Source organism: Ammodytes marinus (assembly GCF_949987685.1).
Source record: "Ammodytes marinus genome assembly, chromosome: 12".
In the NCBI taxonomy this organism is placed as follows: domain Eukaryota; kingdom Metazoa; phylum Chordata; class Actinopteri; order Uranoscopiformes; family Ammodytidae; genus Ammodytes; species Ammodytes marinus.
In genome coordinates this window covers 8075264-8102906 of record NC_137216.1, presented here as the reverse complement: position 1 = coordinate 8102906, position 27643 = coordinate 8075264, and the positions used below count along the sequence as shown (strand labels likewise).

At 40.1% G+C, this 27643-nt stretch overlaps 1 protein-coding gene across 1 annotated transcript in view; it reads right to left on the bottom strand.

Moving 5' to 3' along the window:
- slc4a3 (solute carrier family 4 member 3) overlaps positions 1-27643 on the bottom strand; it is a gene marked incomplete at its 3' end in the record, with an annotated part of 42377 nt that overhangs the window by 3713 nt on the left and 11021 nt on the right. The window contains exons 5-18 of the mRNA XM_080038559.1: positions 21255-21400; positions 20401-20581; positions 19693-19828; positions 11808-11982; positions 10629-10734; positions 9060-9244; positions 7984-8203; positions 6812-7027; positions 6564-6712; positions 6253-6447; positions 5284-5469; positions 4467-4556; positions 4181-4347; positions 3473-3726 (exon numbers count right to left, since the gene is read on the bottom strand). Of these exons, the coding sequence (XP_079894685.1) occupies positions 3473-3726; positions 4181-4347; positions 4467-4556; positions 5284-5469; positions 6253-6447; positions 6564-6712; positions 6812-7027; positions 7984-8203; positions 9060-9244; positions 10629-10734; positions 11808-11982; positions 19693-19828; positions 20401-20581; positions 21255-21400 (2406 nt within the window). The remainder of the gene's footprint in view (positions 1-3472; positions 3727-4180; positions 4348-4466; positions 4557-5283; positions 5470-6252; positions 6448-6563; positions 6713-6811; positions 7028-7983; positions 8204-9059; positions 9245-10628; positions 10735-11807; positions 11983-19692; positions 19829-20400; positions 20582-21254; positions 21401-27643) is intronic.

Sequence of the window (27643 nt, the reverse complement as noted above, 5' to 3'; positions counted from 1 at the left end):
TACATGCTTACAATGTCAGTAATCAACTGGCAACGTTGTGTGATAATATCTAGAAGTTTAAAGTTTTACCCTATTCACCTGCAGTATCTCGCCTTAAATAAAACGTTTTTGTATGATCATACGTTTTTTTTAAGACACATGTACAATCATTTTAAACTGTGTGGATAATTATTCATTTAACAAGGGTGCAGCCCTCATTTGAAACATATTCACTGTTGAGTTTCATTGGTCGAAACGCTATTTGAGCCAAAGAGTCTCATTCCTAATCCACTGAGAACTTCAATCAAACCTAAGTTCAACAATCAGGATGAGTCATGGCTGTGTACGCACGCTGGATCAAGCCATACTTAAGACTACTTTGGAAACCCTACCTTAATTGAAACAAGATATTCCTGCTGAAGAAATAGTACTAGACTGTGGATAAAAGCAACGCTGCAACATCAGACTTTGCATTTTAGATGTAACCGTTTTCATTTGGGGAAAAAAAGGACAGTTTTTAGTTTATTGTGAAAACAATTGGTAAAAGATCATTAGCTGTTGCCATGGCTGATTCATGCTTCATGAATCTCTAGACATATGCAAGCTGCAGAAGTGCTACTCTGTACCTGTGAGCTCCAGGATGAATTGTATTGTGGAGGATTTTGTGACACAATTCTAAAGTTTATAGTGTATGAAAAGAGACTTTGAAAACATGTGAAAATCTAAACTTTTCCACAGAAGTCCACAGGGTCTGCTCTTTCGTTTTTTTATTCGGCCAATAGTTCACATCTACGGTGGCGCTGAGCATTCACCAAATAAAAAAAAGTTTCAGAGCAGGATCTCGTAATTACAAGATAATATCTCGTAATTACGAGATAAGGATCTCGTAATTACGAGATAATTATCTCGTAATTACGAGATAAGTATCTCGTAATTACGAGATAAAGATCTCGTAATTACGAGATAAGGATCTCGTAATTACGAGATAAGGATCTCGTAATTACGAGATAAGGATCACCCTCTCATTCATCAATAACGATGTGTGTGTGTGTGTGTGTGTGTGTGTGTGTGTGTGTGTGTGTGTGTGTGTGTGTGTGTGTGTGTGTGTGTGTTTGTGTGCAGACGAGGTGAACCTAGCCATAGGAAAACGTAGGCAATAGCCTTGGTTTCCGGACTACAATGGGCCCCATAATCAATACAATTATTTTAAATATTTGTTTACTGTTCATTCATTAATCAGCGATCGCATTGGGAAATGAGGGACACACTTTCACTTTGTGCAGTTTGTTCATTATGAGCCACCGGAGCCACCGTACTGTGTTGCCTCATCCAATCAGAATGCCCGGTGGGCTAGTTCACTTTTACCCATGGACATATAAAGAAATGGACACCGTATTGAAACATGGCGCCCATTCATTCCTATGAAAGCTGCTCATAGGCGCAGAGAAGCAACAAGGAAGTATAATCCGGAAATTCCATACGGCCCAAAGCATGACGTAGCATCGACGTAGCTGCATTATGGACCTATCAAGAAAGAGGGCGGCAAGCGTAGCGGACTGGAGGCGGGAGTAGAATCATTCTCGTTCTGTAGCATCTAGCCTGGCGAAAACAAACTGAAAGCCGTTAAAAGCCGTTGGGCTAATAAAACGCTTGAGGTGGCGTTTTGAAATGAGAAAACTTCAGTTTTAATAGTATATGGTCTAAAGATAAGTATGAGCCTATGATTGATATCCAGAAAAATTTTGCAGAGACACAATCTTGTTCGCCGCTTGTACTGTGTGGACAGGGAAATCTGCCTACGGGCCGTATGAAAATAAGCTCCACCCCTCACCATGCAATACTAATGGGTTGGCCACATGTCCATGCTGGTTGCTCGGAGAAGGCACAGTCCTGGGGGCCTGCTTTTACCTCCTGTTTGTTACTGTATCGGAACGCAGTTTTATTGAATGCTTTGATTAAATGCAGTCGTTAAACTCGGTGTAATCCATGACTCATACAAACACATAAGAACTTTCTACAAGGAGGGCATGACAATGATAGCCATGTCAACTTTGTGCAGACATGCAGTCACTGGGACTATTCAGGAGAAAAGCCCAGTCGGACCTCAGCAGCTGATCACGGGCGTAAAGCCGAAAGTGTGTCCCTCAGTAGCCTACCCGATGTGATCGCTGATTAATGAATGAACAGTAGCCTAAACAAATATTTAAAATAAGTTTATTGATTATGGGGCCCATTGTAGTCCGGAAACCAAGGCTATTGCCTACGTTTTCCTATGGCTAGGTTCACCTCGTCTGCACACAAATACACACACACAGACATCGTTATTGATGAATGAGAGGGCGATCCTTATCTCGTAATTACGAGATCCTTATCTCGTAATTACGAGATAATTATCTCGTAATTACGAGATAATTATCTCGTAATTACGAGATATTATCTCGTAATTACGAGATCCTGCAGTGAAACTTTTTTTTATTTGGTGAATGCTCAGCGCCACCGTACACATTCTTCTTTTTGATTGGATTTGATGTTCTCCTCAAATTCATTTTATAAGTTTATAAATACATTCATAACATGTTATATACGCTCTGTTCTAGAACAGTCCCATATGAAGTTAATAGTGATTATGGTGGCGAATTGATTGCACAAAATTCACAGTAACTTTTTGGTGTCCAGCCTTCTCATTTCTAGAAAGCAACTGTCACACTTTTTCAACTGCTGCTCATGTTGAAACCCTGTGAGTTGGTCTCCAGCTGACTTTAAACATTTCAAGCTGATCCTTAGTATGCACGTGAGGGCTGCATACACAATATTCTGTGGAAAGAGCTGAGGCAGAAAGTCAGCATCCTAATTAGATGATGGACCATGATGACATGGAAAGAGGCGCAGCTTTGTTTGTGTAGAGCTCTGAACTTCACTTACTTTACATGTGAGCAATGTCAAACTTATGTACAAAATGAAATACATTCAGGACTAACTGATGAGTGTGGCGGATGTTATGATATCTAACTGAATTGTGATTCTGGCATGCTATCTACCAAATTATTTTCCCATTGCATTGCAGGCATCCTGGCTTCCACAGGATGGATGATCCGGTCCTGAACAGTTACATGTCAAACCTAACCTGTAACCAAACAAAATAATGTAGCCACCAATGACATTAATCTTGGCTTTGGGATGAACGCTCACTGACAACAGCCAGTAAGGTAGTTAGCCTGGCATGCTAACATTTTGCAGATAACACACAATGTTTAATGGATTCCTCAGAAACTTGTTCTTAGGGTTTTTGGTTTTGGAAAGTCTAAAAAAATCTAAATATGGCCCCATTTACAGCACACTTTTTTGGGCTTGTGTTGAAACCCAAACGCTATAGTTGCTAAGCTATGAGCGGACAATCGCTGTTCAGGTGTGTGTGTGGGGGGGGGGGGGGGGGGGGTTATTGGTGAACTCTGATATGGCAACCCCAAACTCCGGTCCTTCTCGTACAACTTACCAACAAGAATAGCAACAAAAAGCCCGGTGAGCCTCTGCTCTTTCACCTCCTGGATCATGGGCTTTTCTCCGGGCGCCGTGGCTTTGCTCATGACGGTGAGGGCGTTGACATGAGTGACGGAGCGCACGGTGGCCGCTGTGAGCCAGGGCAGACCGAACAGAGGACAGAAGGCCCCCAGGATGACAATGAGCAAGAGATCCAGGTGGAAGCCTGAGCCCTTGACCAAGCGACGCTCCTTCTTACTGACTATCAATCTGATAGATTAAAGGGAAACCGGAAAGAAAATTTTTTAAATTAGGACATTTTGTCAAGCACAACATTTGTGATTTAAAGCTAAAGTGCGTAACTTCTGTCGCCCCATGAGGAATTCTGAGGAATTACAACAACACCGTCGCCGCATCAACATGACGTAAGCCCTCGGTAATTGCGCATGGATTTTATTCCTTCTGCTGTACGTTCAGGTTTGTTTCTTAGCAGTAGAATCAACAACTGAAACATTTTGTGGGCGCTTCTTGGACTCCTGCATCACTGTCGGAGAGGTAACACGAGTTTGTAAACTCTGGTAACTTGTATTATTAGTGCCAACAAATTTGGCAATGGCTTGCATTTAACCAACTTCCAATTATGTGAAAAAGATACGCACTATAGCTTTAACTTTACTATAACAAATATATTCTACAACACTGTACACAGTCATAGTGTACTTACGAGGTGATCTGGGTTTCCATGAAAATGAGGATGAAGACAAGAAGAGCCGGTACAACTGACGCTCCCATCATCCAGGTGGGGAAGGGCTCCTTGTCACCAAAGGGACTGATGAACCAACCTCTCTTCTCAGGGGAGGTGACAGAGAATCCCGATGGCACATTGAGTTTCTAAAAGTCAATGTAAAAAAAGAAAGTTCAAATACTGAGAAAAGGCATAGATTTTTTGGAGCTGTAATTAAAAAAAGTTTAAAAAAAATTTTGTGGTGAGTGAAGTGAATGAATGTTACCTGTGTGTAAGTGTCAGTAATGCTGTAATCTAACAACACTGACACTAAAATAGAGATGGGGATTCCAAAGTCACCGATGATTCTCCTGGCCTGGGTGGGAATTGAGAAATCAAACTTGAATTAAATGAAGTCAACTTCTTCTGCTCACATAAAAGTGTTCAGTATATAACCACAAGCGAGAGATTAACCAGCACTAAGTCAAAGCAATGCATCTTGACATTGAACTCAAAGGGAAACATTTGTTGGTAGATGCATCAATATTTGGGACACAAAGACAATCTGTATGTTGTTTTTTTCGAAAAAAATCGTAAATCCCATTATTGGCATGCCCACTTTCTCTGAAACTGCCACAGCTTTATAGAGATCCGGAATTGTGGTAAACCATCTGACATTTACAGCAAATGTTAGAAAGCTGAACGAAAAAATCTTCCATCAAGATAACAAAATGTGCTGGACCCATCCCACCATTTACTAAATTTAGAAAGAAAGACAGTATCAAAGAACACAAAATGTAAGATATATCGGCTAAAAAGGGAGTGGGCCCTTTAAAGTAAGGGATTTTAAAGGAACCCTGTGGAGTTTTTGACCACTTGTAGCGCTATGGAGCAATGTGTGTTTCTTGTTCACAGGTTTCATTCAAAAATCAACCTTGCAGCCTGTTTTGTGGCAGAGAAAACACCTTCAACACACTGTGTTGAGGAGTTGTGTACAGAAACACACTGACTTTGTTTGTTTACAAGAAAGCTCCACAGGGTGCCCCTTAAGGTCCATCCACTATTTGATATTTGGTTTAAAAAGATTCAGTAGAGCAGGATACCTTGCCGCCCAAAAATCGACTGTTTCGTAATTTCCTGAGGAAGAAAGCAACAAAGAAAGTGCCCATCATGAGGACCAGAGACAGGAGAGCTGTGTTGGGCTGGTTGAAGACAGGCATAGCATCATCAATCAGGATCCCAGTGGGGGAGGTGGGATATAATGCCATCAGTGGATGCTCCTTAAACACCTGAAAACAAGAAGAGAGTCAAAGTTAATACTGTGCAGAGTGGTTTTAATGGTCCAGAAACAACAGGAGAATAATTAAACCTAATCCATGGATGCTAACAACTTCACTCATACGCATAATCATAATAAATGAGGAGACATGAGGATAAATTCTGGTATCAAGCAAGTGTCCTTTACTACTGTAATTCAAGCAGAGCTGCAGCCTCGTTTCCACTTAGTGGTGCGGTTTGGTTTACATTTTGCTTCCACCTTCAAAAGTTAGGAAGTGTACCTATTTTTGTCAACCTTGCGTTGGGGTACCAATTAGTCCCAAAGAGTTCCAAGAGGGTGGAGCTACACACTGCACCGGTGTGCTTTCGACCAATCTGTTGATTGGTCTAAAGAATAGTCATTTCCATGCGGGAGATTAACCCATGTGTGTTATCTTATCGGAAAGAGTTAAAATTCTTGCGTTTAGAGAAAAATGGCGGCGCGCAGCTCTTAGTTTATTGTGTGGCATTTTTCCTCTTCATCAAATGTATTGGCGGACACTGTGTCCGTTGATACTATATCACAATAGTTATGTAGGCCAGCCATGTTTGATGGCTCTGACAAGATAGACTGTATATACTTTGACGGTGGCTATCGTTGCCCGGCCTATACCCCGCCTACCAAGTAAGGGTGCTGTCCGCAGTGGAAATGCAAGCCCGATCTGGGGTGTCCTTTCCGTACCAAACCGTGCTGTGCTGAACCGAACTGTGCTCCTCAGTGGAAACCAGGCAGTAGTGTGCAGCTCTGTAGTTACCTTGATGAGCTTAGAGAAAGTCTCATAGATGAAGATGAGCGAGATGAGGAAAGCAAAAATCTCCTGGGTAAAGGGTGAGATGTAGCGAACGAGGAAGCTGCCCTCCGCTGCCACCATCACCAGGACAATGAAGATGAGCCAGAATCCGATCCACACTCGACCCGTCAGGTACTCAAAGTTGTGCGCCTGACAGAACTGCGGGAAAAGGCACAGACATCCCTGTCAGATATTCAGGAAAAATCTAAATGGAGTAGAGTGTTATGTAGTGATTGTTTAAACTCATTCTTCTCCAATGCTTTCGGATTCTTTACCTTGTAGTAGGCTTCTTCAAACACCAGTAAGGGTCCTGAGAAACCGATGATGAGAAGGGGCTGACCGCCAAGCAGCGAAAATATAACTCCAAGGGTTGCAGTTGACACAATAAGTTCGGTCACTCCCATCAGGCCCTCTGTTTTTTCTCCTGTATGTGGAAAAAACAGCCAAAAGAACATCTCTCAAAGCAGAGGTATCAAAATGACGCAGAACCGACATTTCTTGTTTCTTGTAGTTAACACTTTACCCAGAAGGCCTCCGAAAGTTATAGTGGGCGACAATGCAGCAAAATAGATGAAGATGACGGCGGCAACGCACTGCATGTCAAGGGAATCTTTCAAGTCGCTGACGTAGTGCGGGTAGCGTCTGCGGACGTCGTGGATCAGGCCTCCGAAAGGGATCCCTGAGCGCTTCAATGGGTCAATCTCCTGGTCCGCCTCCTCCTCCTCCTCTGGACTCACCTCTATGGGGTTTGATACAGCATCCATGAAATGAGGAAAGTACTAATACCACTACAAATGTAAACAACACTGCCAACATCTAAAAGGTAAGGGCCTACTCAATATCAAAAGGGAAACATTGGCAATTTTTGTTTGTCCGTAATAATGTTAAAATGTTCACTGTTCACTGTTCACTTTAAATGAAAAAATTACAACGTTCAAGTTCTATCTATCTATTATCTTAAAATTGATGGACAAATACTCCATATTATAGTAAATACAAGATGCATTGAGTAAAATCACCTGAGATCGTGCTGAATCTTTTGGATGTGAAACCTATCGAGTAAAATACAAATATAGATAGTGAGTATTTTCTTTTAAATATAAATGTTTTTTTTATCTATTTGGTTGGTGATTCATGATCCTTTTTGAGAACTATAACTCAAATTATTCATGTGAATAATCAAACATCAGATTTGTATGGTACAATTATTGACTGGACCTTTTGATAGTTGGGTGGCACACGAGAAGCATCAAATGTATAATGTTTTATTAGGGTTTTGGTAAACTGTCATATATTATAAATTATATTCTTGTAATATGGGATGTCAAACTCAATTCTGAATGGAAAAGCACATTATTTAAAGGTGGAGTAAGCAATTGTGAAGAATGCCTTCTGTCAAAATCACTTTTTGTCAAAATCAGAGAATATCTCTGCACGATAAGCGCACACACAGGTAGCATAGGGAGAGGAGATATTCACTGATTTTGACAAAAGATACTGAACGGTAGAAAAGCTTTTCACAATTTCTTTCTTCTGACCTTCTTCTGAGCTGTAAAAACCTTTCACATCTCAAGTTTTGACCGATGCAGATGCAGGGAATGGTCTGCACACAAATTAAAAAGAAGTCTAGTAAACACCTAAGTAATTGAGATTTTGGCATAGAAAAGAGTGCTCTTTAGTGACTTGACAAAGTACCTTTGTTGTTGAGCTCCAGTCCAACTGTGGACTGGTGCCTCTTGATTTCTCTTTCCTTCCTCTTGCGCAGCATCTGCTTCTGGAAGTCGGCCACCGTCTTCAGGAGGTCTTTGCCCTCCACATCGGAGGGTGGAATGACGATGCTGCAGTCCAAGAATTCATTGATACCATTCAGGAGGTCCTGTCTGTCGTCAGCAAAGTAGGCCACCTCATGGAAACTCTACAGCGGAGTACAGTTGAATGTCATCACCAGAATGCATGAAGAAGAAAGGCCATTCAAACTAACCACAACAACCGAGAGATGCGTCACTGTGAGTTAACATCTTATTAGTGATTAAAACAATTACTCCCATCAATAATTTAACTTTGCAGGTTTGATGGCATGTAGCAACCGTGAACCAAAGCTCTCAACTTATAAAGCACTTACATCAAAATAATTCCCTCTATCATTCTATTCTGAATGTTATTACAGAATAATTTGTTCATATGTTGTTAAATGTCGGATTCTTGATACAACAATTTCTTCTTAAAGACTTGCAGAAAATGTATTTTTAAGACCTGTGTATTTTGATTTATAAAATGAAAATAGGCGGTATCCATATCGGTTTGGCCACTAATGTGTTGTAAAAATGAACTAAGATTTTATCTCTGGTCTTATCTTACATCTAGATTTTAGTTTTTTAAAGAGATCCAAATGTATGCATAATTACTTAGATATTGACAAATGTTCACATTTATTCAAAAAGTTGTTTAAAAAACTATTATTTAAATTTCAGTAATCAACTAGAAAAGTTTCATGATGATATCTAGAAGTTTCTACCCTATTCACCTGTCTCACTTTAAGAAAAGTATTCTTTTTAGTACTATACAATACAAAGTCATCAAAAGGGCTGTTTCATTATTCATTTCAAGTGGGAAATTGGGCAGTGTCTTGTATGTTTTCTCCATTTTCATCTCCACTTTTAATACTGGTATCATTTCAGGGCTGTCCTCTCTGAAAAGTCTATTTGGTTTGACAAAATCCTTTAAACATCTGACTGAAAGCTGGTTTTCTATCCTTAAAGCCTCATACCTACCTTGTCGGACATGAGAGTGGAGAAGGAGCGTCCGATCTCATGATAGTCCACGTTGGACTGAGTGGGACCGAGCAGGACGAAAAGAAAGCGAACAGGCACAGGGACCTCCAGCACCGACTCCAGAAGGACCGCCTCGCTTAACCTGACAAACGCCATGGCTGGCTGCTCCAGAAACTCAACACAGCCTGACAGGAAACAATAAACATATGATTGGAGATAGTTTTACATCTCTGCAGAAGGGGTGGCATTATTGGTAACAAAAACTGCTGTGATCGTGCTTCAGCCATTAACATGCTTTGTTTATCATGTGAAAAACAGAATTGGTAGTGCAAATACATTTTCCTCCTCATTGAAATTTTTTTAAGCTGTTAATGCTCAATCAAAACAGAGTGCAGCTTTATGAAATATTTCCATGTCTTCAGGGGGATATAGCAATGCAGAGGTGTTGACTTTATATTAAAGATCTCCTATTATACTACTTTTATGGTCTTAATTTCTCAACAGTCTCTGTCCACACTCGGCTTTGTGCTTCTCCGCCCCCTCCCTCCCTCCTGCCAACCCCACTCCGTTGTGATTGGTTACCTTCCTTCCGGAACACTTTCAGCAGCACACAGGCATATTTGAGCAGGAAGGTGGCGGCATGTTGCAGCATTACCATACATGGAAATATCCGCATTTTGTGACGACAAGAATGCAGGAAATTCTGAACTGATTTGAACACGTGATTTCTCGACCGTCTGCCCTAGTGTTTAGTGCTCTGCACAGCCACCCCAGACGGTCAGCAGGGAATACATCTAAATGCATGTACGTCATTATTTGATACGCTAGTATGGTTAAACATGACTATAAATCATTATAACAACGTTTATAGGTCATAAAAGTCGAAAAAGTATAATAGGTCCTCTTTAAAGGTCACATATTATGCAAAATGCACTTTTGCATTTTTTTTTAACATTAATATTGGTCCCCACTAGAGACCCCCAAAGTATGATAAAAAACAACCCTCTCTTTTGTCCTCCACCTCCACCTTTTTGAAAACCCATGTCGCATCATAACGGAAGAAGCCACGCCCCCTTATTACTAACTAACCTAGCACTATCTCCACCTGTGGTAAGCACATCCCCAGATAGGGCAGGGCTTTTTGGAAGGTGTGGCCAAAATCCACAGGCCTTAAAACAGAGCATTTCAAACATAGGCTGAAAAGAGTAGATATGGCAAAGGCACTGTGAGAAATATAAAGTATGTTTTTGACACTACACTATCAAAACAGTTTCTAGTAGAAACCCACATCACAATTTTCAAGTTGAAAAGTAGCAAAATACGTGACCTTTAATAGTAGTGTGACAAAACAAACTACAGGAAAGACAATGGGTGATCAGAACACACGCAATAGTCATTACCATTAGGGATGGGTATGACACTACTGTGGTGTTTTACAGTAATGTAATTTAGGTGGAAAATTTACAACAGACAGATTAATCTTTTTTAGCAGTTTCTCAAAACAGGAGAAAAGAAAATACATAATCCGTCTATGTAATCGAATTTGTCAAAACCCAAGTCAGAGCTCACCGACTAAAACAATGACAGCTTCGGCATCTTTGGGAATCTTGGCGAGGAGTTTCATCGATCTGGCTGCAGCTGGATGGCTCTCGGGAGGCAAAGGGTGGAGAGATTTCTTGGAGGAAGAACAGAAACAAAGATCATCCACATTGCTGTTCCGACCAACGTGATGTGACACCATAACACAGCATTGGACCAATAATGGGAATATATTGGTGGGCTAGCGTTGTATGCACGGACAATAATATTCCAATGCCCCGGTGCGATTCACTTGAAACCACACAGCTGTAGAACTGGTGCTTTATGTCTGAGCAGAATTCCTTTAATAGGCCGTCTAAAATTTGCCAACATTTTAAGCCAAAGGGGGGAACATTAAGTTTTCACAGTTAATGCATCAAGGAACTTTAACTGGAAGCACCTGTAAACTGACTAAGACCATAATCCAACACATGTGGCACACGGAGGCTCGCTTTCGCCGACTTCAAGAAACTACCTACACGACTTCTGACCTCATGGAAGGGTGTTTTCAAAGAACAATGCGAGAGCCACGGGCCTCACATGAGGAATGTAGTGTAATCAGGCCTAAATCTCTGCTTACTGTGGATTCGTAGAACCTAATGCAAACCATCGACAAGAACAAAACAGCTCAGCGTCGCTTTTATCTGTGTCCATTTAGATAGCTGAGTTCAATTATCCACGTGGACTCTTGTCAAAAATAGTTAATCTCTTACTTTGGCTGTGGTTAAGGGCATTTACTGTGTGCTGTCTGCCTGCACTGTTTCAACTAAGTCACACAGGCCCATCGTCACCCAGATCTCATATCTTTTCACATCTCTGTCAGCAGCTTGACAAATGGACACAAAGATTAAAAGGATGTGTAAGGTATACAGATTGCTGTAATGTTAAGTTAAAGCTATAGTGCAGAACTTTTTCATAAGCCATCCCCAATAAGTTGACATACAGTTGATGAAGCCTACTAGCTCCACAAGACTCTCTATTTCTCAGTATGGCAGCGTTTGCAAACAGGTGAAGAAGCGGCCACGAAATGGTTCAGTTGGACATACAGCAAAAGGAATACAATCCTTGTCGATCACTGAAGGCTTACCACATGTAGATACGCTGACAGTGTTGTTGCTATATTTTTAAGTGAATAAACAAATGGCAAAAAAAAAGACCAAGGAAACTTACAAAAAGGGTGACAAACACGTCTTGTTTTGGGTCTACTTCTTTGCCATCCTGGTGCTCTTCTTGCTCTCCAGCCACTAGGGGCAGACTGGTGTCCTGGATGTGGTTGTGATTGAAGCTGAGACTGCTGGTCGAATGGTGCCGGTGAAAGCGATGTTTCAGATGATCACTCGGGTGGCTGTGGAACCATGACGATAAAAAAGAAAAGAAACATGAGCAAGAGTGTACGGACATACGTAATAGGGACTTTGTGAAGCCGTATGTCGACACACCTGCTCAGATTAGCAATGTCAAGCAAATGAGATATTTATCAGGGTCACCATCTAGTTGTTAGTGTATTAGCATGCTAATTCACTCGATGCAATTTCAGAGACTGGCCAAAGTTATAACAAGTCACCATGTGGACAACATAAACAGCTGAACCATTGTCATGGTAATATATCATAATGTATCACTATAGTACAGCTGAAGAAACATTTAACCCTGAACCAATCCTACTGATAGCACTAGAGGGAATGTTATGGGACCACCAAAGTCATTAGCATTCAACGTCTTGTCAATGTCAATATCTGCACCAAATCTTTCAATAAATTTTTTGATTTAAACATAACAAAAAAGCAGTCAGTACCAGAATGATTTTTTTTGAAGAAGGCTACAGAATAGTTTGGATTCTAAAATGACCAGCACAGCTGTGACTGTTCACTTAATCTACCTTCTGCTCATTTAACATAATAAAGAGCTTAACCTAATGTCGTTGCAATGCGGCTCGTACATTTAGAAATAGTCACCAGCAAGATCCTGTTTTCAATTCCAACTAATTACAAAGCCCTTATGAGAAAGTCTGCGTTGACACAGTCATTTTTCAAAATGTGATACTTGCGTTGGAAGATCATTAAAACAGCCAGAGACTAATATGTGCATCTGCACTTCTGTGTAGGTAAGCATGTCTCTCTCTCTCTATAATAGAAGTATTAGTGTTTCACACCGGCCAAGTTTTTCTTAAAAGACTGCTTCATTACATCACTGCTCAGTCCAACAGTGACATCACCTCACTCATTAGGCCCACACGGTCCAATAAGACATCGCCCAAATTGGATGTGACAGCACCACGAGACAAAAGAATGAGGTGTGACACTCAAGTGAATTGTGCTCGGGACAGTTCCAGAGGATCTTTAAAGTGGTTTGAGTAAGCGATGAGCTACATTTTCGCAGCACCTCAGTATGTTTTATTTCCACTTCGTAAATCTGATATCTCAGACTAGTGATGACTCTGATGATGACCGAGTGCTTTTTTCCCTGTGGAAGCCGCCAGTGACTTGCTGGGATTTTATGTGGAAAGGCTGTGAAAGATGGAATGACTGTATGAGGGCCTGCTGCTAACAACCACCGCTGGCCCGGTTATTTACTGTTCATCTGTTGTGTCGCCTTGTGTGTGCAAAATCCATCCCATGCACATTAGGGTTTAGTAAAACAGTCAATTTGGTCACCGCAGTGTTAGTAACATTGACTTATTTGCTTTAATTTATTGGCCTAATAATCCAAACTTTTGAAAAGTCGTCACACCATAGCACTGTCCATGCAAGATTACTTAAATCCTGGACTGTACCATTTTGGCTCAACGGAGGGGGAGCCAGACAGAGAATGCTCGCCCAGTGGTTTAGGAGAGCTGCGTTCAGAAACATAAAGATAAATGAGGTCATTGGAAAATAAAACTACAACGTTTATTCTTGATCTTGGCAACAGCAGTTGTCAGAGCAATCTTACCCCAAGGCCCATTTAGTAATTGGCCTGGAGCTTTCAATCGTATCATAACTGACAATCTGCATGCTTATTCTATTCATTATTTTGTCTGTGTCTTTGTGTCCGTCTATTCCCACTACCAATCTAATCAGGCGACTGAAGGTTTTAACTCTTTCAATAAAACCAACTTGTTTTCATATATTACTGTACAGCTCATTGCATCACTATCTTCTCAAACTGTGATTTCATGATTGGCTTTAAACACCAACGACTCTGTTTTCTTCAGCTTTGCTATTATGCGCCATGTTCATTAAAATCATTGTTTCAAAATCTCTTAAAATAAGTCTCTTCTGATGGAATACATGTTTGCAAGTAGGCATACTGCATGTCAACACAAATAAGTAGTAGCTCGAGTGCTAAATGCTAATGTCAGCATGCTTGATAACACTCAAGCTGATGTTTAGCAGGTATAATGTTTTCCACTCACTAACTTATTTCAATGTGTTAGCATGCTATCCTTTGCTGAACAGCATTCAACACAAAGTAAAGCTGATGCTGAGAAAGTAATTGAAGGTGTTTGGATGAAGTATATCGACAATTTAAACTTTTGAACTCATGATGGCGCTCGATGTTAGGCCAGATAATCACCATTCCCTATTATTCATCCAGACATTCATGTTCCACCGTGAAACAAATTGAATGGCAAGTATGTCTTCCTGCTGGTAGTGCTGGAGGAAACTCAAAAGGATCACCAAATTGTAAAGTTTCATCATCTGGCAACAATGAATGTCTAACACAACCTTTGTGCTGATCCATCTAGTAGATATTAAAATATGTTGCAGTCTAAGGGAAAATATCGTCCTCCAGGTGCTAGAAGAATAGCCATGGGATCACTAGTATTAATAGGAATAATCTTTTTGGGCCCATAAAACAGTATATTTAACACTTTTGATTGCAATCAATCCAGTAGCTGTAGGGACATTTTACCAAAAGGCAACAATGTGATCTAACAATTGCGATCTACAAACTTCAATGTGTGTACAAAAGTTTAAGGTTCACAGTTGTTCATTTGTCTTTCACAGCATATAATGAATATGGGGAACACAATTTGCCGTTTGTCCCAGATCAAGGTGTTAACACAAAAAAATAACATGTTCACGTGGTCATACAGTGAAAGGAAAAGTACAAGTTTAAATACAAAGAAACAGAACAGTGACGGTAGGTGACATGGTGTGACAGCAAATGTCATGTCATGGCAATCCATCATATAGTTACAGTAAAAGGTTCTGAAATTACAGAATATTGACTGGAAAATTAGAAAATACTTTTGGTAATTCAATTTGACAGCTGACATTTACTTAACTCGTTCTATTGGTTACGTAACGCTGAACAATCTATAAAGCACCATGTGTAGCACACTTTTCCATTGGCCATATGGGTTAGGGTCAGTTAAGTCATGTCACTGAATGTGCCAATCAATAAATTGGAACCATTTGAGAGAGCTATAGATGGATGGATGGATGGATGGATGGATGGAATTTGAGAGAGCTATGGATGGATGGATGGATGGATGGATGGATGGATGGATGGATGGATGGATGGATGGATGGATGGATGGATGGATGGATGGATGGATGGATGGATGGATGGATGGATGGATGGATGGATGGATGGATGGATGGATGGATGGATGGATGGATGGATGGATGGATGGATGGATGGATGGATGGATAGATAGATAGATAGATAGATAGATAGATAGATAGATAGATAGATAGATAGATAGATAGATAGATAGATAGATAGATAGATAGATAGATAGATAGATAGATAGATAGATAGATAGATAGATAGATAGATAGATAGATAGATAGATAGATATACAGTCCCCTCCATAAGTATCGGAACAGTGAGGCCAATTCCTTTATTTTTGGTGTAGACTGGAAACATTTGGGTTTGACACCAAAATATGAATATGAGACAATAGATCAACATTTCAGCTTTCATTTCCAGGTATTCACATCTGGATCTGATACACAACTGAGAAGATAGCATTATTTGTAAAGGAACACCACATTTTTAGGTGAGCAAAAGTATTGGAACAGATAGACTTAAAATAAATTAAAGTGAATAAGACTTAATATTTTGTTGCAAAGCCTTCGCTTGCAACAAGACTGGCCAAGTCAATCTCCAGACTTAAACCCTATACAGCATGCATTTTACCTGCTAAAGAGGAGACCGAAGGGTGTCACCCCCCAAAACAAACAGCAACTGAATGAGGCTGTGGTAAAGGCCTGGAAAAGCATCACAAAAGAAGAATGCAAAAGTTTTGTTATGTCAGTGGGTCACAGGCTTGATGCAGTTATTGCAAGCGAAGAATTTGCAACAAAATATTAAGTCTTATTCAGTTTAATTTACTTTGAGTCTATCTGTTCCAATACTTTTGCTCACCTAAAAATGTGGTGTTCCTTTACAAAAAATGCTATCTTCTCAGTTGTGTATCAGATCCAGATGTAAATACCTGGAAATGAAAGCTTAAATGTTGATCTATTGTCTCATATTCATATTTTGGTGTCAAACCCAAATGTTTCCAGTCTACAGCAAAAATAAAGGAATTGGCCTCACTGTTCCGATACTTATGGAGGGGACTGTAGATGAGAATTCACATGTATTGCAGACAAATGCTTTATTTGACTTCATATTTAGCAGTGCCCAGGATCCCCTCTGGTGTTCTGTGAGCAAATTGTATAGAATAAATGTGCTCAGCTGAGATCATTTGTGGCTGACATTTTCCAGTGGGCAAGTCGTGGTCACTGATCCCTTTTTGATTTGAGAATCTGACGCTTGAAGGCATGTGTTGTACACCATGCTAACTGATCTGATCTCTAAATCTACTTACATACACTCCAGCTAGTCTAGCAACATCACACCCAATTATTTACAACAATGCCATTGATCTTGATGCCAACAGTGTCTGACCGGCCTGGAAGCTCATGAACCTGGTCATGCAGAAACCACAAATCACCCAAAAAAAAGGGCTTAAACAACTGACCCTGATGAGAAACAGTAAACGTTTGGAATGAAGACACCTACATCACTCAATGTTTATTCAGTCTCCTTTCATCATACATCCTTAGTGCTAAGTTTGTCTCCTCTATAACCAAACATGTGGGACAATATGAACCTGGTTTCATCACAGGTAATTAATTTTTTTTTTTAGAAATGCTGGTTTCAATTTAGCAGGTATATATAATAATAAAGAATAATTAATGTTATTTATAGGAGCCTTTCAATGCACCCAAGGTCAACTTACAAGGCAGAGTTTAAAAAAACAGCAAGGTTACTTCCTGTACAAATTTACAGTGGTTACAATCCTTTGGAACAGAGGGACTAGTGGGATGCAGTGGGTGATAAGTGACAATTTGACCGACTATGTCAGTTTAAAAAGATCAAGAGAAGGGACTTGAAAGTGGAAAGAGTGTCAAAATGACAGATGTCTAGTGGGAGGGCATTCCAAATGTGTGGGGCAGAGCAGTGTGGGGCAGAGCAGCTGAAGGCTCTCGACTCAAATGGCAGGTGGCACAGTGAGCTGGGTGGAAGAGGAAGACATAAGAGTGCGGTTGGGTGTGTTGATGTGCAAGAGTAGACCTGGGTGTCATCCGCGTAGCAGTGGAAATGGATGTTCATTTACGGAAAATAGGGCCGATAGGAAGTAGTTAGATGATGAACAGAAGGGGCATTAGGAAAGAGCCCTGTGGAACACCTGTAGTGGCTGGAAATGGCTGCATATATGTTTTTTTATAAAGCTATAGTGCATAACCTCTGTCGCCCTCATGAGGAATTCTGAGGAATTACAACAACATTGTCTGGGTATCTACATGAGGTAAGCCTTCGGTTATCGCACATGGATTTTATACCTTCTGCTGTACTTCCAGGTTTTTTCTTAGCAGTAAAATCAGCAACTGAAACATTTTGTCTGCTCTTCTTTGGATTTGTCTGAGATCCTGCGTCAGTGTCGGGGGCGAAACTAGGGAGTTTTTTGGAGCTTATTGGCTTAATCAGCTTTACGTCAACTCATTTGGCAATGGCTTGAATGTAACCGGAATTCATTTGTATGAAAAAGTTACGCACTATAGCTTTAACAAAGGCAGAGGTCAGAGGGCCAGGATGGTCTCACACTATACAGAGTCAAACTGTTAATCCGACAGTCTAGGCTCTGAGACCCAGGGCAGCTACAGCACAGCCTTGACATTTGAAATTTAGTCAACCCCGGGGAAGTACACCACATGATGAGCCAAGTGTTGTTAAATGTCACAATTTGGAAATTCCCTGTTCAGTTCCCCAGAGTTTGACTTTTTCGAGCAACCTCCACTGCAGGATGATGATTAATGAGGAGGAGGCGGAGGGCTAGGATGTTTTTCTTTCATGCTGCCATGCCTACAATCCATGATCGAAATGTAAACAAAGCTGCATCGACATTACCATACACCCACAGGTCTGTAAATTCATGGGAAACAACTGAATTTGAGATAACAATGTGTGTGTGTGTGTGTGTGTGTGTGTGTGTGTGTGTGTGTGTGTGTGTGTGTGTGTGTGTGTGTGTGTGTGTGTGTGTGTGTGTGTGTGTGTGTGTGTGTGTGTGTGTGTGTGCGTGTGTGTGTGTGTTTGTGTGTGTGTGTGTGTGTGTGTGTGTGTGTGTGTGTGTGTGTGTGTGTATGTGTTTGTGTTTGTGTGTGTGTCTCATGGAGAAGGATTGTTTAAGATTAAATTGAGATTTGTTGCCATGGTAACCAACACCACAGACCAAAACCGCAAGCAGGCATTCACGTTCAAGCTTTCAGACCAAACATATAAAAAAAACTTTAAAAGAAGAAAGAGTCGGGGCGCTCCGGTGGCGTATGGATAGAGCGCGTACCATATTGGCTCTGGCCTTCGTTGCAGTGGTCGCGGGTTCAATTCTGACCCGTGGACCTTTACTGCAGGTCATCCCCCCTCTCTCTCTCTGTCTCCCCATTTCAACTCTGTACTATCTAATAAAGCTTGAAAATGCTGAAAAGAAATCTTTAAAAAAAAGAAAGATAAGAAAAAGTCCATATGAGTCAGTTTTAAGTCAAAAATACTCACAATAATAATTGTACATAAACAGGATTAGGCTGGCTATATTGTTAGGGCTACATTATGATTAGAACATAATCTAATGCATATCTTTTAAACACAATTATGAATAGTTCACTTTTTTGTCCAAAAGTCGAAATATTTTTATAATTTCTACAACAGCTCTTTTTAGCAAACAAAACCAAAATGGGATTAAACAGTGAATTTCATTGGGACTATTTTCAGCCTGTGGATTAATACACATTTGGTGCTCTGGTGAATATTTCATGAAATATACTCGTGTGTGTGTGGGTTTTTTATTTGTTGGTTAGTTTTTTACGGTTTTTGGACAAATGGAGCTCTATGGGGCAGAGGAAAAAGACATGAGAGAATAAATGCAAGTAGAATGCATTCAGGTTTTCTGTGGTATAATGAGTTTAGAAACCATGGCAATACTTTCCATTTGTTTTATTGCAAGTATAGTAAATGTCTATTAATACTCTGTCTGTAAAACAGGATTTCTAGCAAATAGCACGTAGCACGTTGCCAGTATTAGTAATGAATAAATGATGCTTTGCCAATGCCTTTACAGCATTCCTGATAGCAATTGGATCAGTGTAGAATCGTTAAAATACTTAAGTAATTCCTGCTAATTTTCTTAAATACAATTTTATACTCCAGCAGTATACTCTGAATAGTCTGCTCTTTGACCAGCACCATTGGACTGGATATCAGAATTGTTAATATTAGGTTCAGTGATTTTATAGACAGCCTCAAGTACAAGTAAAGTATATATTTACAGCTGTAATGTCAAGATCACTCATATAAAGCCCTGTGTTTTCGATTCTGGAAAAAACTGCACAATATAAAAGTTTTCCAGGTATTCCTAAATATATCAGTCAATTTTTTTTCTACGGATGAGTCTTTAAAAGCTGTTCCTTCTCCAGGGCTACAACATAAGATAACTGACAGTGCTGCAACCAGATGATATCTGGTACATTTTGAGGGAGGTGTATCAAATTACATGGTACAATGAATGTTAGCCTGAACTGACCTGTGTTTGAGGAGCAGAGCCCGCAGCACACTGGGTCTGTCCTCGGCTCTGATCTGATCGGAGATGATCATGGTCTCCACCACCAGATGGGCGATGCCGGGGAGAGTGTTCTGCTCCAGGTCAAGAAGGATGGCGCCTAGTACAGCAAGACAGTACAGCAAGATAAGGAACCAATGTGGCTGCAAAACATACAATACTGTTTAAAAAGTAACCACATCCAGAGCCTGGCTAAACATCTTGTATCTTTTATACATATTGATATTCTTTAGAAAAAGTATCCAAACTAACATTGGATACACATATTCTCATCAAATATGAGATTTGCTCGGTTTTGTGTAATTTTTATCCATTTGGACTTCATGTATAGTAGCTACAACAAACTTTCAGATTTTGTTGATTCTTACTCTTGTACAAAAGCGGTAGTATTTTACAACACCAGCGCTGTCAATATGACGATGGGGAAGTAAAGTCAACTTTGTTTTAAGTTACCGTGAGATGCAAAGGCATTAATAATAACTTATTAATAAAAAAAAAATAATCTCTGACGATCTCGTTTGCTGTTACAGGTCACTTATTATCATCAAAATAAAATGCGTGCACATTTATCAGTTCCTCGTAGTCTTCTGAGCTTCAAGGAGAAATAGGGAATACACATCACAGTGGTGCTGTGAGCATCTGCTGTGCTACATGAATGCAGGAGCCGTGTACCGTGTGTGATGGTGCGTCTGAGCTCCAGCAAGCTGCGGAAGGAGAGTGACGCCACGTGAGGTTTGCCCCAGCGGTCCGTCTCCTCCTCCACATCCTCTTCAAACTTGATCCAGCGGGCGCGCTCCTTCCAACGCATCTCATGGTCCTTCTCCACAATCAGCTCGTTCAGCTCCACAAACAACTGAAGACGGAGGAGAGAGTGCATGGAAACAAGATAAACACATGATGGTTTTACATTTCATAGGTAATTGTTACGTAAGAGCTGAAAATAATTAACATAAGGTTATGCAGAGTGTCTACCTATTTCCTTTAACACAAAACATGAATGAAAATGTTTTTAAAACATTTAAAAAATTATTGACACATTCATGTTTAAGGGGACAAACTAAACTGAGCAATTTAATAAGGGGACAACTGCACTTTTTTCTTGTATCAGTGAATATGTCCTCACAATCTGTTACCTGTCCTTACAGTGTGTACGCTGAAGAAAATATGGAGCTAATACACAGACAAGGCTCTGTGAACTTGTATGCAAACAAAGGGTATGTAAACAGGGGGGGAGGCATCAGAGCTAGCAACACACACGTTTACAGAAGCTGTGTATTAACACTGGATCTTTTTTTTTGTAGTGCATGAATAGTAAAGACAGGTAGCAGATTGTGAAGAGATATTCACTGATTTTGACAAAAAAGTAATTTTGCAACCTTTTGACCAAATGTGTGTAGGTAGTTCCTCTATATAATGAATACCGCTTTATAGATTATGATATTTTCGCTTTGTGTTTTTATGCTTCCTGCTCATTGAAGTATATTCACATCACTGTAGTCTGGAGTGAAATAAAGAGTACAGCAAACCTCATGAGTTTTCTTTTCTGCGGCCCTCTTCTTCTTCTTCAGGCTGCATAGCGGCATGGAGCTGTTACTGGCCCGGCTCATCAGACAGCGAGAAGACTTCTTCACCAGGTGGCGTCTCACCCCGGGGTTGTCCTCAAATCTGTGACCTGAACAGACACACAAGCATTTTCAAATCATACATCCATGAAAGTGGACATTGCTACGCTACGTTGCCATTATTTCTGTAGGGTTAATTTCGGAAACGAGCTTAAATAGATGCAAGTGAAAAATGCTTTTAAGTACAAAATGAAACATCCTTTGCTAACTCGGAAAATGGAAAAAATCAGAAATCAAATTTGCGTGTCTGTTTACGTTTCCAGCTGAGAAACGAAAATCCAATAATAAAAAAGCAAAGGTTCCATGGTTGAGTGAGCATCTATTGTATGTACTCCATGGGAAACTGTTGCAGAGGAGGTGGTTCCGCTTGCTGACATTTGTCGGTTCAAAAAAGAGTAATTTCATTTTCAATTTCCTCAACTCACAAATCATATTTTATTGAATCCAGCATAACGAGCAGGTCTTTTCATTAGACTGAGGACCTGGCAATCATTTGCCAATTGCCACGTAGAGTGGGAGTGAGCTCGGGAAGTCGCATTAGTCGGATAAAGGAACTGGCGAATTAAAAGTAAAAGGCATAACCCACCGCATGGAAATGTGTGTGGCAAATCATGTCCTAAGTGATTAAGGTTGTAATTATATGTTGGCAGAATTGTGACAAATGTATTATTTTAAGGCCCTGTGTGTATGACTTTTAGGTTTAATTTAAGAAAACACATTTGCGATGGTTAACTAAAAATATCTGCAGTTCAATCAGGTGTCTTAACATTTTTTAGCAACAATTTTCCAATGCAGCAAGAGCTTTAGTTCATATGAATCTTGCTTAAGTCAAAAATTTAATATTTTTTAGTGGCAGCTTGTGATGCAGCAGGGACAGCTTCAAAAATATTATCTTGTTGATGTGTTCAAAAGGTCCAAGCATTAACATTTAGAGTAGATTTAGATCTATAATAATAGAGCTATAACAAGAAGAATCCCTAGAACAACAGTTATGATTTCTGAATTAGGGGAATAGTAAGATATGACAAGGGTTGGTGTGTATAAGGTCAGGGAAAAGATCTGAGGGCCAGATAAGAAACTGACAAAACCATCATTCAGTCTGGAACCAGTGTGATTGGCACACGGCTCTGTATAATCCCATAAACTAAGTAAACACAGTCTTTTAAAATATTTGACATGAGCAGCCGGAGGCTACCAACATGTAGGTGAGAGAGTGAGAGAGTGTGTGTGTGTGTGTGTGTGTGTGTGTGTGTGTGTGTGTGTGTGTGTGTGTGTGTGTGTGTGTGTGTGTGTGTGTGCATAAACTGCAGCAAATGTGTTCAGTTCTGCTGCGTCATTCTCTCCTCAGGAGAATGAAGAGTAGTGGAAATCAAGATGAAGTCAGGCTGTATTTCATTTAATAGAATCTCCCAAAGGGGACTGCTCTGAAGCTCTGCCCTTCTATGAACTACTGTAGCTGATCTGGATGAGATGACTTCCCTCAACATAAGGCAGCGCATGGACGGTGAAAAATAACTCATAAAGTGGAGTCTGACCTGTGCTAACGTTTTTAATCTTGTAGAGAAAGCACAACATGTACTTTGCAAATAGGGGATTGGAGTCTTATCATACATTTACCTTTTAGTGCGCTGAAAGACAAACCCTTTGGCTTTTCTGCGAGATAGGACTTGGGCAACATGAGCAGCCTTGTGACTGGTTGTTCACTCGGGTCAATTCTAAAACACATATGTTCTAGATTATAAATAGTCTGGGGAAAACAAGTCATCTTAATCATCCCTATGTAACCAACCACCTAAATTCACTAATAGGTAACTGTTCTACATGCATTTTAGGAATTAAATAAATCCCAAGGAAGAGCGAACAAATCCCGTCGATATCAGATGGGCAGTGTTTGTGCTTGTCAGGTATTATGTTGTGCCCATATCTGATGTTCTGTTTTGTTTTGCTCTTGGCCTGGGTGAATTCAATTGTTCAATGAATAAGATTTACAACATACTGTATCTGTATGCGAATAATCTAAAATCTATCTTCATTTAAGTCTAAAACAGAGTTTGTGTTACTGCAATAGCCAGAAGACCCTGTTCATAATTGCTTGATATGTGTATGAAATATAAACAAAACAACAGTGGTAAAATATTTTTGGTATAAATGTCACGGAGGGTCTTGGAAATTACAGATCATTTGCTGTTATGTGCTTCTGCATCTAAAAAGCTAAACAAAAACAATTGTGATTCAAAGCTTTGCCACTACTTTTGCACTTTTTTATGAGGCTTTTCAGCCTGTGTTTTCAATGTGTTAGCCCAAGTTACTATACAGTCCAACTATTATTTTCATAATGCCATTAGGTGGGGAACGTGTTGGAGATTTAGGTTTGTTATGATAGTAGAAGCTAATGTATCTTCAAGGTAATATTCTCAAGTACAGCAGAGGAGCAGCCTACTACAGTAAGTTCTCTTATTTGTAAATCCACACCCAGAGTCTTTTGTAATTTTAAAACGTGTAGTCTTCAGTCCTGACTGAAGTCAAGTAACTCCAGTGACATCACTTGTGGCAATTTATCAGATTTGGCAGAGCTCCCTCTGGAACCACGATGTCATATACAATCTGTTTTACATATGTAGTAGCACTATCCAACACCTGTAAAAATACTTTGTTGGGTGAAATCGGTGGAAATCCTATTTAATAAAGCAGTCAAGGCGTTTAAAAGCAGAATGCCTTGCCTACATTCTCCTGCTCTTGTTCCCACCATTTTCTTTATTGCTGGTGAAAGGGGTGTAGCTTACAGAGGCCTGTTTCAGGTAGCTGGTTTTGAGGCAACCCCGAGTTTGTTCGCTCTGAGTTAGTGGAAACTCTGGGTTTTCCGTTTCAGGTAGCAGGTTCAGCGCAACCGAGAGTCAGTTACTGCGGCAACATACGCCGTGGGTCTAACCAGCTCGGGAGGTGGTTAGACCTACCCTGAGTTTGTTTTCACTTTACGCTGCAGCTCCGACTGAAGAAAGAGTGTCACTCACACCCTGTACAGTTTGAAGCAAAATCACTCCATAGAAATCTCCATCGGGATGTTTTTATCATTTCCTGATGATTTTACGTTTGACCGATCATTTATTTGATCAGTAGCCTTGTTCTCAGCCATTCATATAGGCGGCCACGTTACACATCGTGACATGCTCTACATTCAGATTAGTAAACCTATTTGTATTGTATGCTTTTTAACGTCTGTGCCACTGAACAGATTTATGTCAGGTGGATTCATGTAACGCTGCGGCTGCACGCGATCGTTACTGTTCACTTGTGTGATCCTAAAGTCACAGACGAGCCTCGTTAAATAGCCTAATATGAATATAAAAATTATATAATAATTTAAACTGTGATCACTTGAGGAAAATGGATCTGGTAATAAATCAATCAGGCTCTTCAATGGAAACTGTCACCTAATGTGTCTGTTTACTGCACAGTATTAGGCCATAGCTTGCCAACATATTATCCAGCGAATATAAAACACTGTCAGTAATGCTGTGCCGCGCCAGATTCATACTTTACTGCTGATATGCGTAACTTTTTAAAATAGACTATGGCTTCTCATAAGGAAGCGAAATTATTCTCTTGACAAAAAATGTTTGCTCTGTTTTTTTCTGAATTGCCGAGGAGATTAGATCATGTTATGATTAGATCAGAGTTATGAGACAATATACCCGTTAATTCTTCTCCATACCATAAGCTCATTCGTTAATATTTCTAACTCAGTGGGAGGAGCGGAGATTTTTTTTTCTTTTTTGAGAAGTGGAGAAGTGGGAGGATCAAGCATTTGTTTCTTCCGTTTCCATGGTGAATCATGTTATCATCGATCCATTGACGATGGCTTTTACGCACGCGATCAACCTAGAGTGAACACGCTCAGAGTTGATTAACCCAACGCTGATCCACTGTTCTGAAACCGAAAACCCAGAGTTGCTCGTCAATTAAACTCAGAGTATGTAAAACCAGCTACCTGAAACAGGCCTCAGGCCAACAGACCCTGAAAGCAGGCCGTCACTTCTTGATAATGGAAAGCCTGTACTAAATGTATGTGAAGAAAGAGTCTACAGTCATGCTAGGGGATCATCCATATGTTCCCCGGGTTCTATGTTCCCCGTTTTTCCCAAAAAGGGTCCTATGTTCCCCACTCGACCCTGGGAACATAGGACCCTTTTTCAGAAAAAGGGTCCTATGTTTATTTATATTGAGAGCTTATTAAGTGTTGCTTTTGATGAGAAAAGCTCTTTTTAATCATTAAAGTACATTTTTAATAGGTTGTATTGCATATGAATGATTGATCCCTTCTCTGTGGACACAGATAGCAAGTGTCATATATTTGACATAATAATGATACAATTAAATGTAAGGGCATTATTGTGCTCCAGACATTATTTTCTTAATCCCTAATAACATCTACAATTTTAGATATGTTTACTTTTAAACATAACAGCAGTTAATATTGGAAGACAACCTTGTGTCCCGCTTCTCAATAATCATTGATATGATAACCAACCACACTTTTAATATTTCCATTAAAAATGACAATTCACAGTTTCTGCCCACTGTATCTATTTTAACCCAGTTGCTGCCAGCTTTTTCAACTACAATTGAACCCTACATCCATTAGTGTTTTTTGCTTTTATGGAACCTAGCTTCATAACAGGGCCAATGTGCCAGGTTTCAAAGTCAAAATAGGGATAAATATAGCAGAACCATATTGCTGGTCAATGAAATGTCTTTCCATTCTAGCTGTGGCTGACCGCACAGACAAATGGGTGTCACTGGATCAATAGGGAAGCAGGAAACGGCAGCAAGTGGTGCCCCGTGTCGATAAGCTCAATACCGTGGACAACATATTGCCATTAATTAAGCTAGCATTGGGCTACAGTGCTTCTCAAATAGTGGGGCGCGCCCCCCTGGGGGGGCGCCGTGAGTTGTCACGGGGGGGGGGGGGGGCGCGGGCTGCCTTGATTTCCAAATGACAAAAAAAAAAAAAGTGCTAGCAAGCTCGATGTGTGCTTGTGTTTGGTCATATCCGCGCGAAAGGCCGTGATTTGCAGTAAATAAATGTCCACGTGTCTCTGTAGGCTATTTAAAAAGAAATCAAGCAAGTAGACTAACAATAACATTAATGAATTATTGGTTATCGCATCACAGAAGGCCTATTGACCTATAATAATAAAAAACACCACCTTAACTATGTTTACAGTTTAAAACATTTTCGAATAAAATGCAAACCTCAGTGAATCATTTGCTCTTGTTTCTCTGTCCTGAGATGCACACAGACTGAGCAGTCTTGTTTAAATGTTACAAATTGAGCTAATAAACTGAACTTTTAATTTTTTTGCTGCAGAAGTTATCTCAGCTAATTTTTGTTATCTAATTTGATAATAAGGTGATTGTATGCAGAATGCTCGTGCCAGAAACTCATACAGTTTATAAATATTAGCAGGTTCTCAATAGTATTTCAATTTAGGGGGGGCGCGAAAAAAATTCTGTCCCCTAGGGGGGGGGGGCATGACAGAAAATAATTGAGAACCACTGGGCTACATAATCAATGGAAACATGCAAGCTCCTATCCATTGATTATTCGTGTAAAAACAGAAATAAATGCTTGTGAAATGTTAATTTCCCATTCACCATTCTTCATCATTCAAGCTTGACATAACTTTACTTTCTGTTAGAGTACATGATTTAAAGCACTTGAATTGGACAGACATGTATTGCCGTCCAGTGGGAGAGTCCCCGACTAAGAATGTATATAGTCGAATTGGATTGGTCGACTCTTGCCTATGTACAGTATATGCTTTCCTGGTCATTGATCCATACTCTCATTGGCTTTCACTTGTTTCCACACCAGACAAAGAGGCTGAAACACCTAGTTACAGTTTGTCTTCTTGACTTCAAAATCATTTATTCTATTGCGACTTAGTCAACCAATCCCATTCATGCACACTAAGGTGATTGAGTAAAAGCTCATGAGTTATTTTCAAATTCTAATAAACAGTATACTAGGCTAATATGTATATCAATAGGCAATGTATCATGCATGTAGCATCTCTTGGGAGAAACCAAGCAACTTCATGTAAAATGAGACATTCAGCACCCCCCATTTTGCCGGAACAGAATTATCCTTTTTTCATAACTACATTTCGCAACTACACAACTCTGGGATACTTCCATTGAATAGTCGACTATTCGGGGTCACCCCTACTGCCCAGCAAAAGTAGAGGTGTGTCTCAACAAAAACAAAAAACGGAGACACACAACTTACTGAT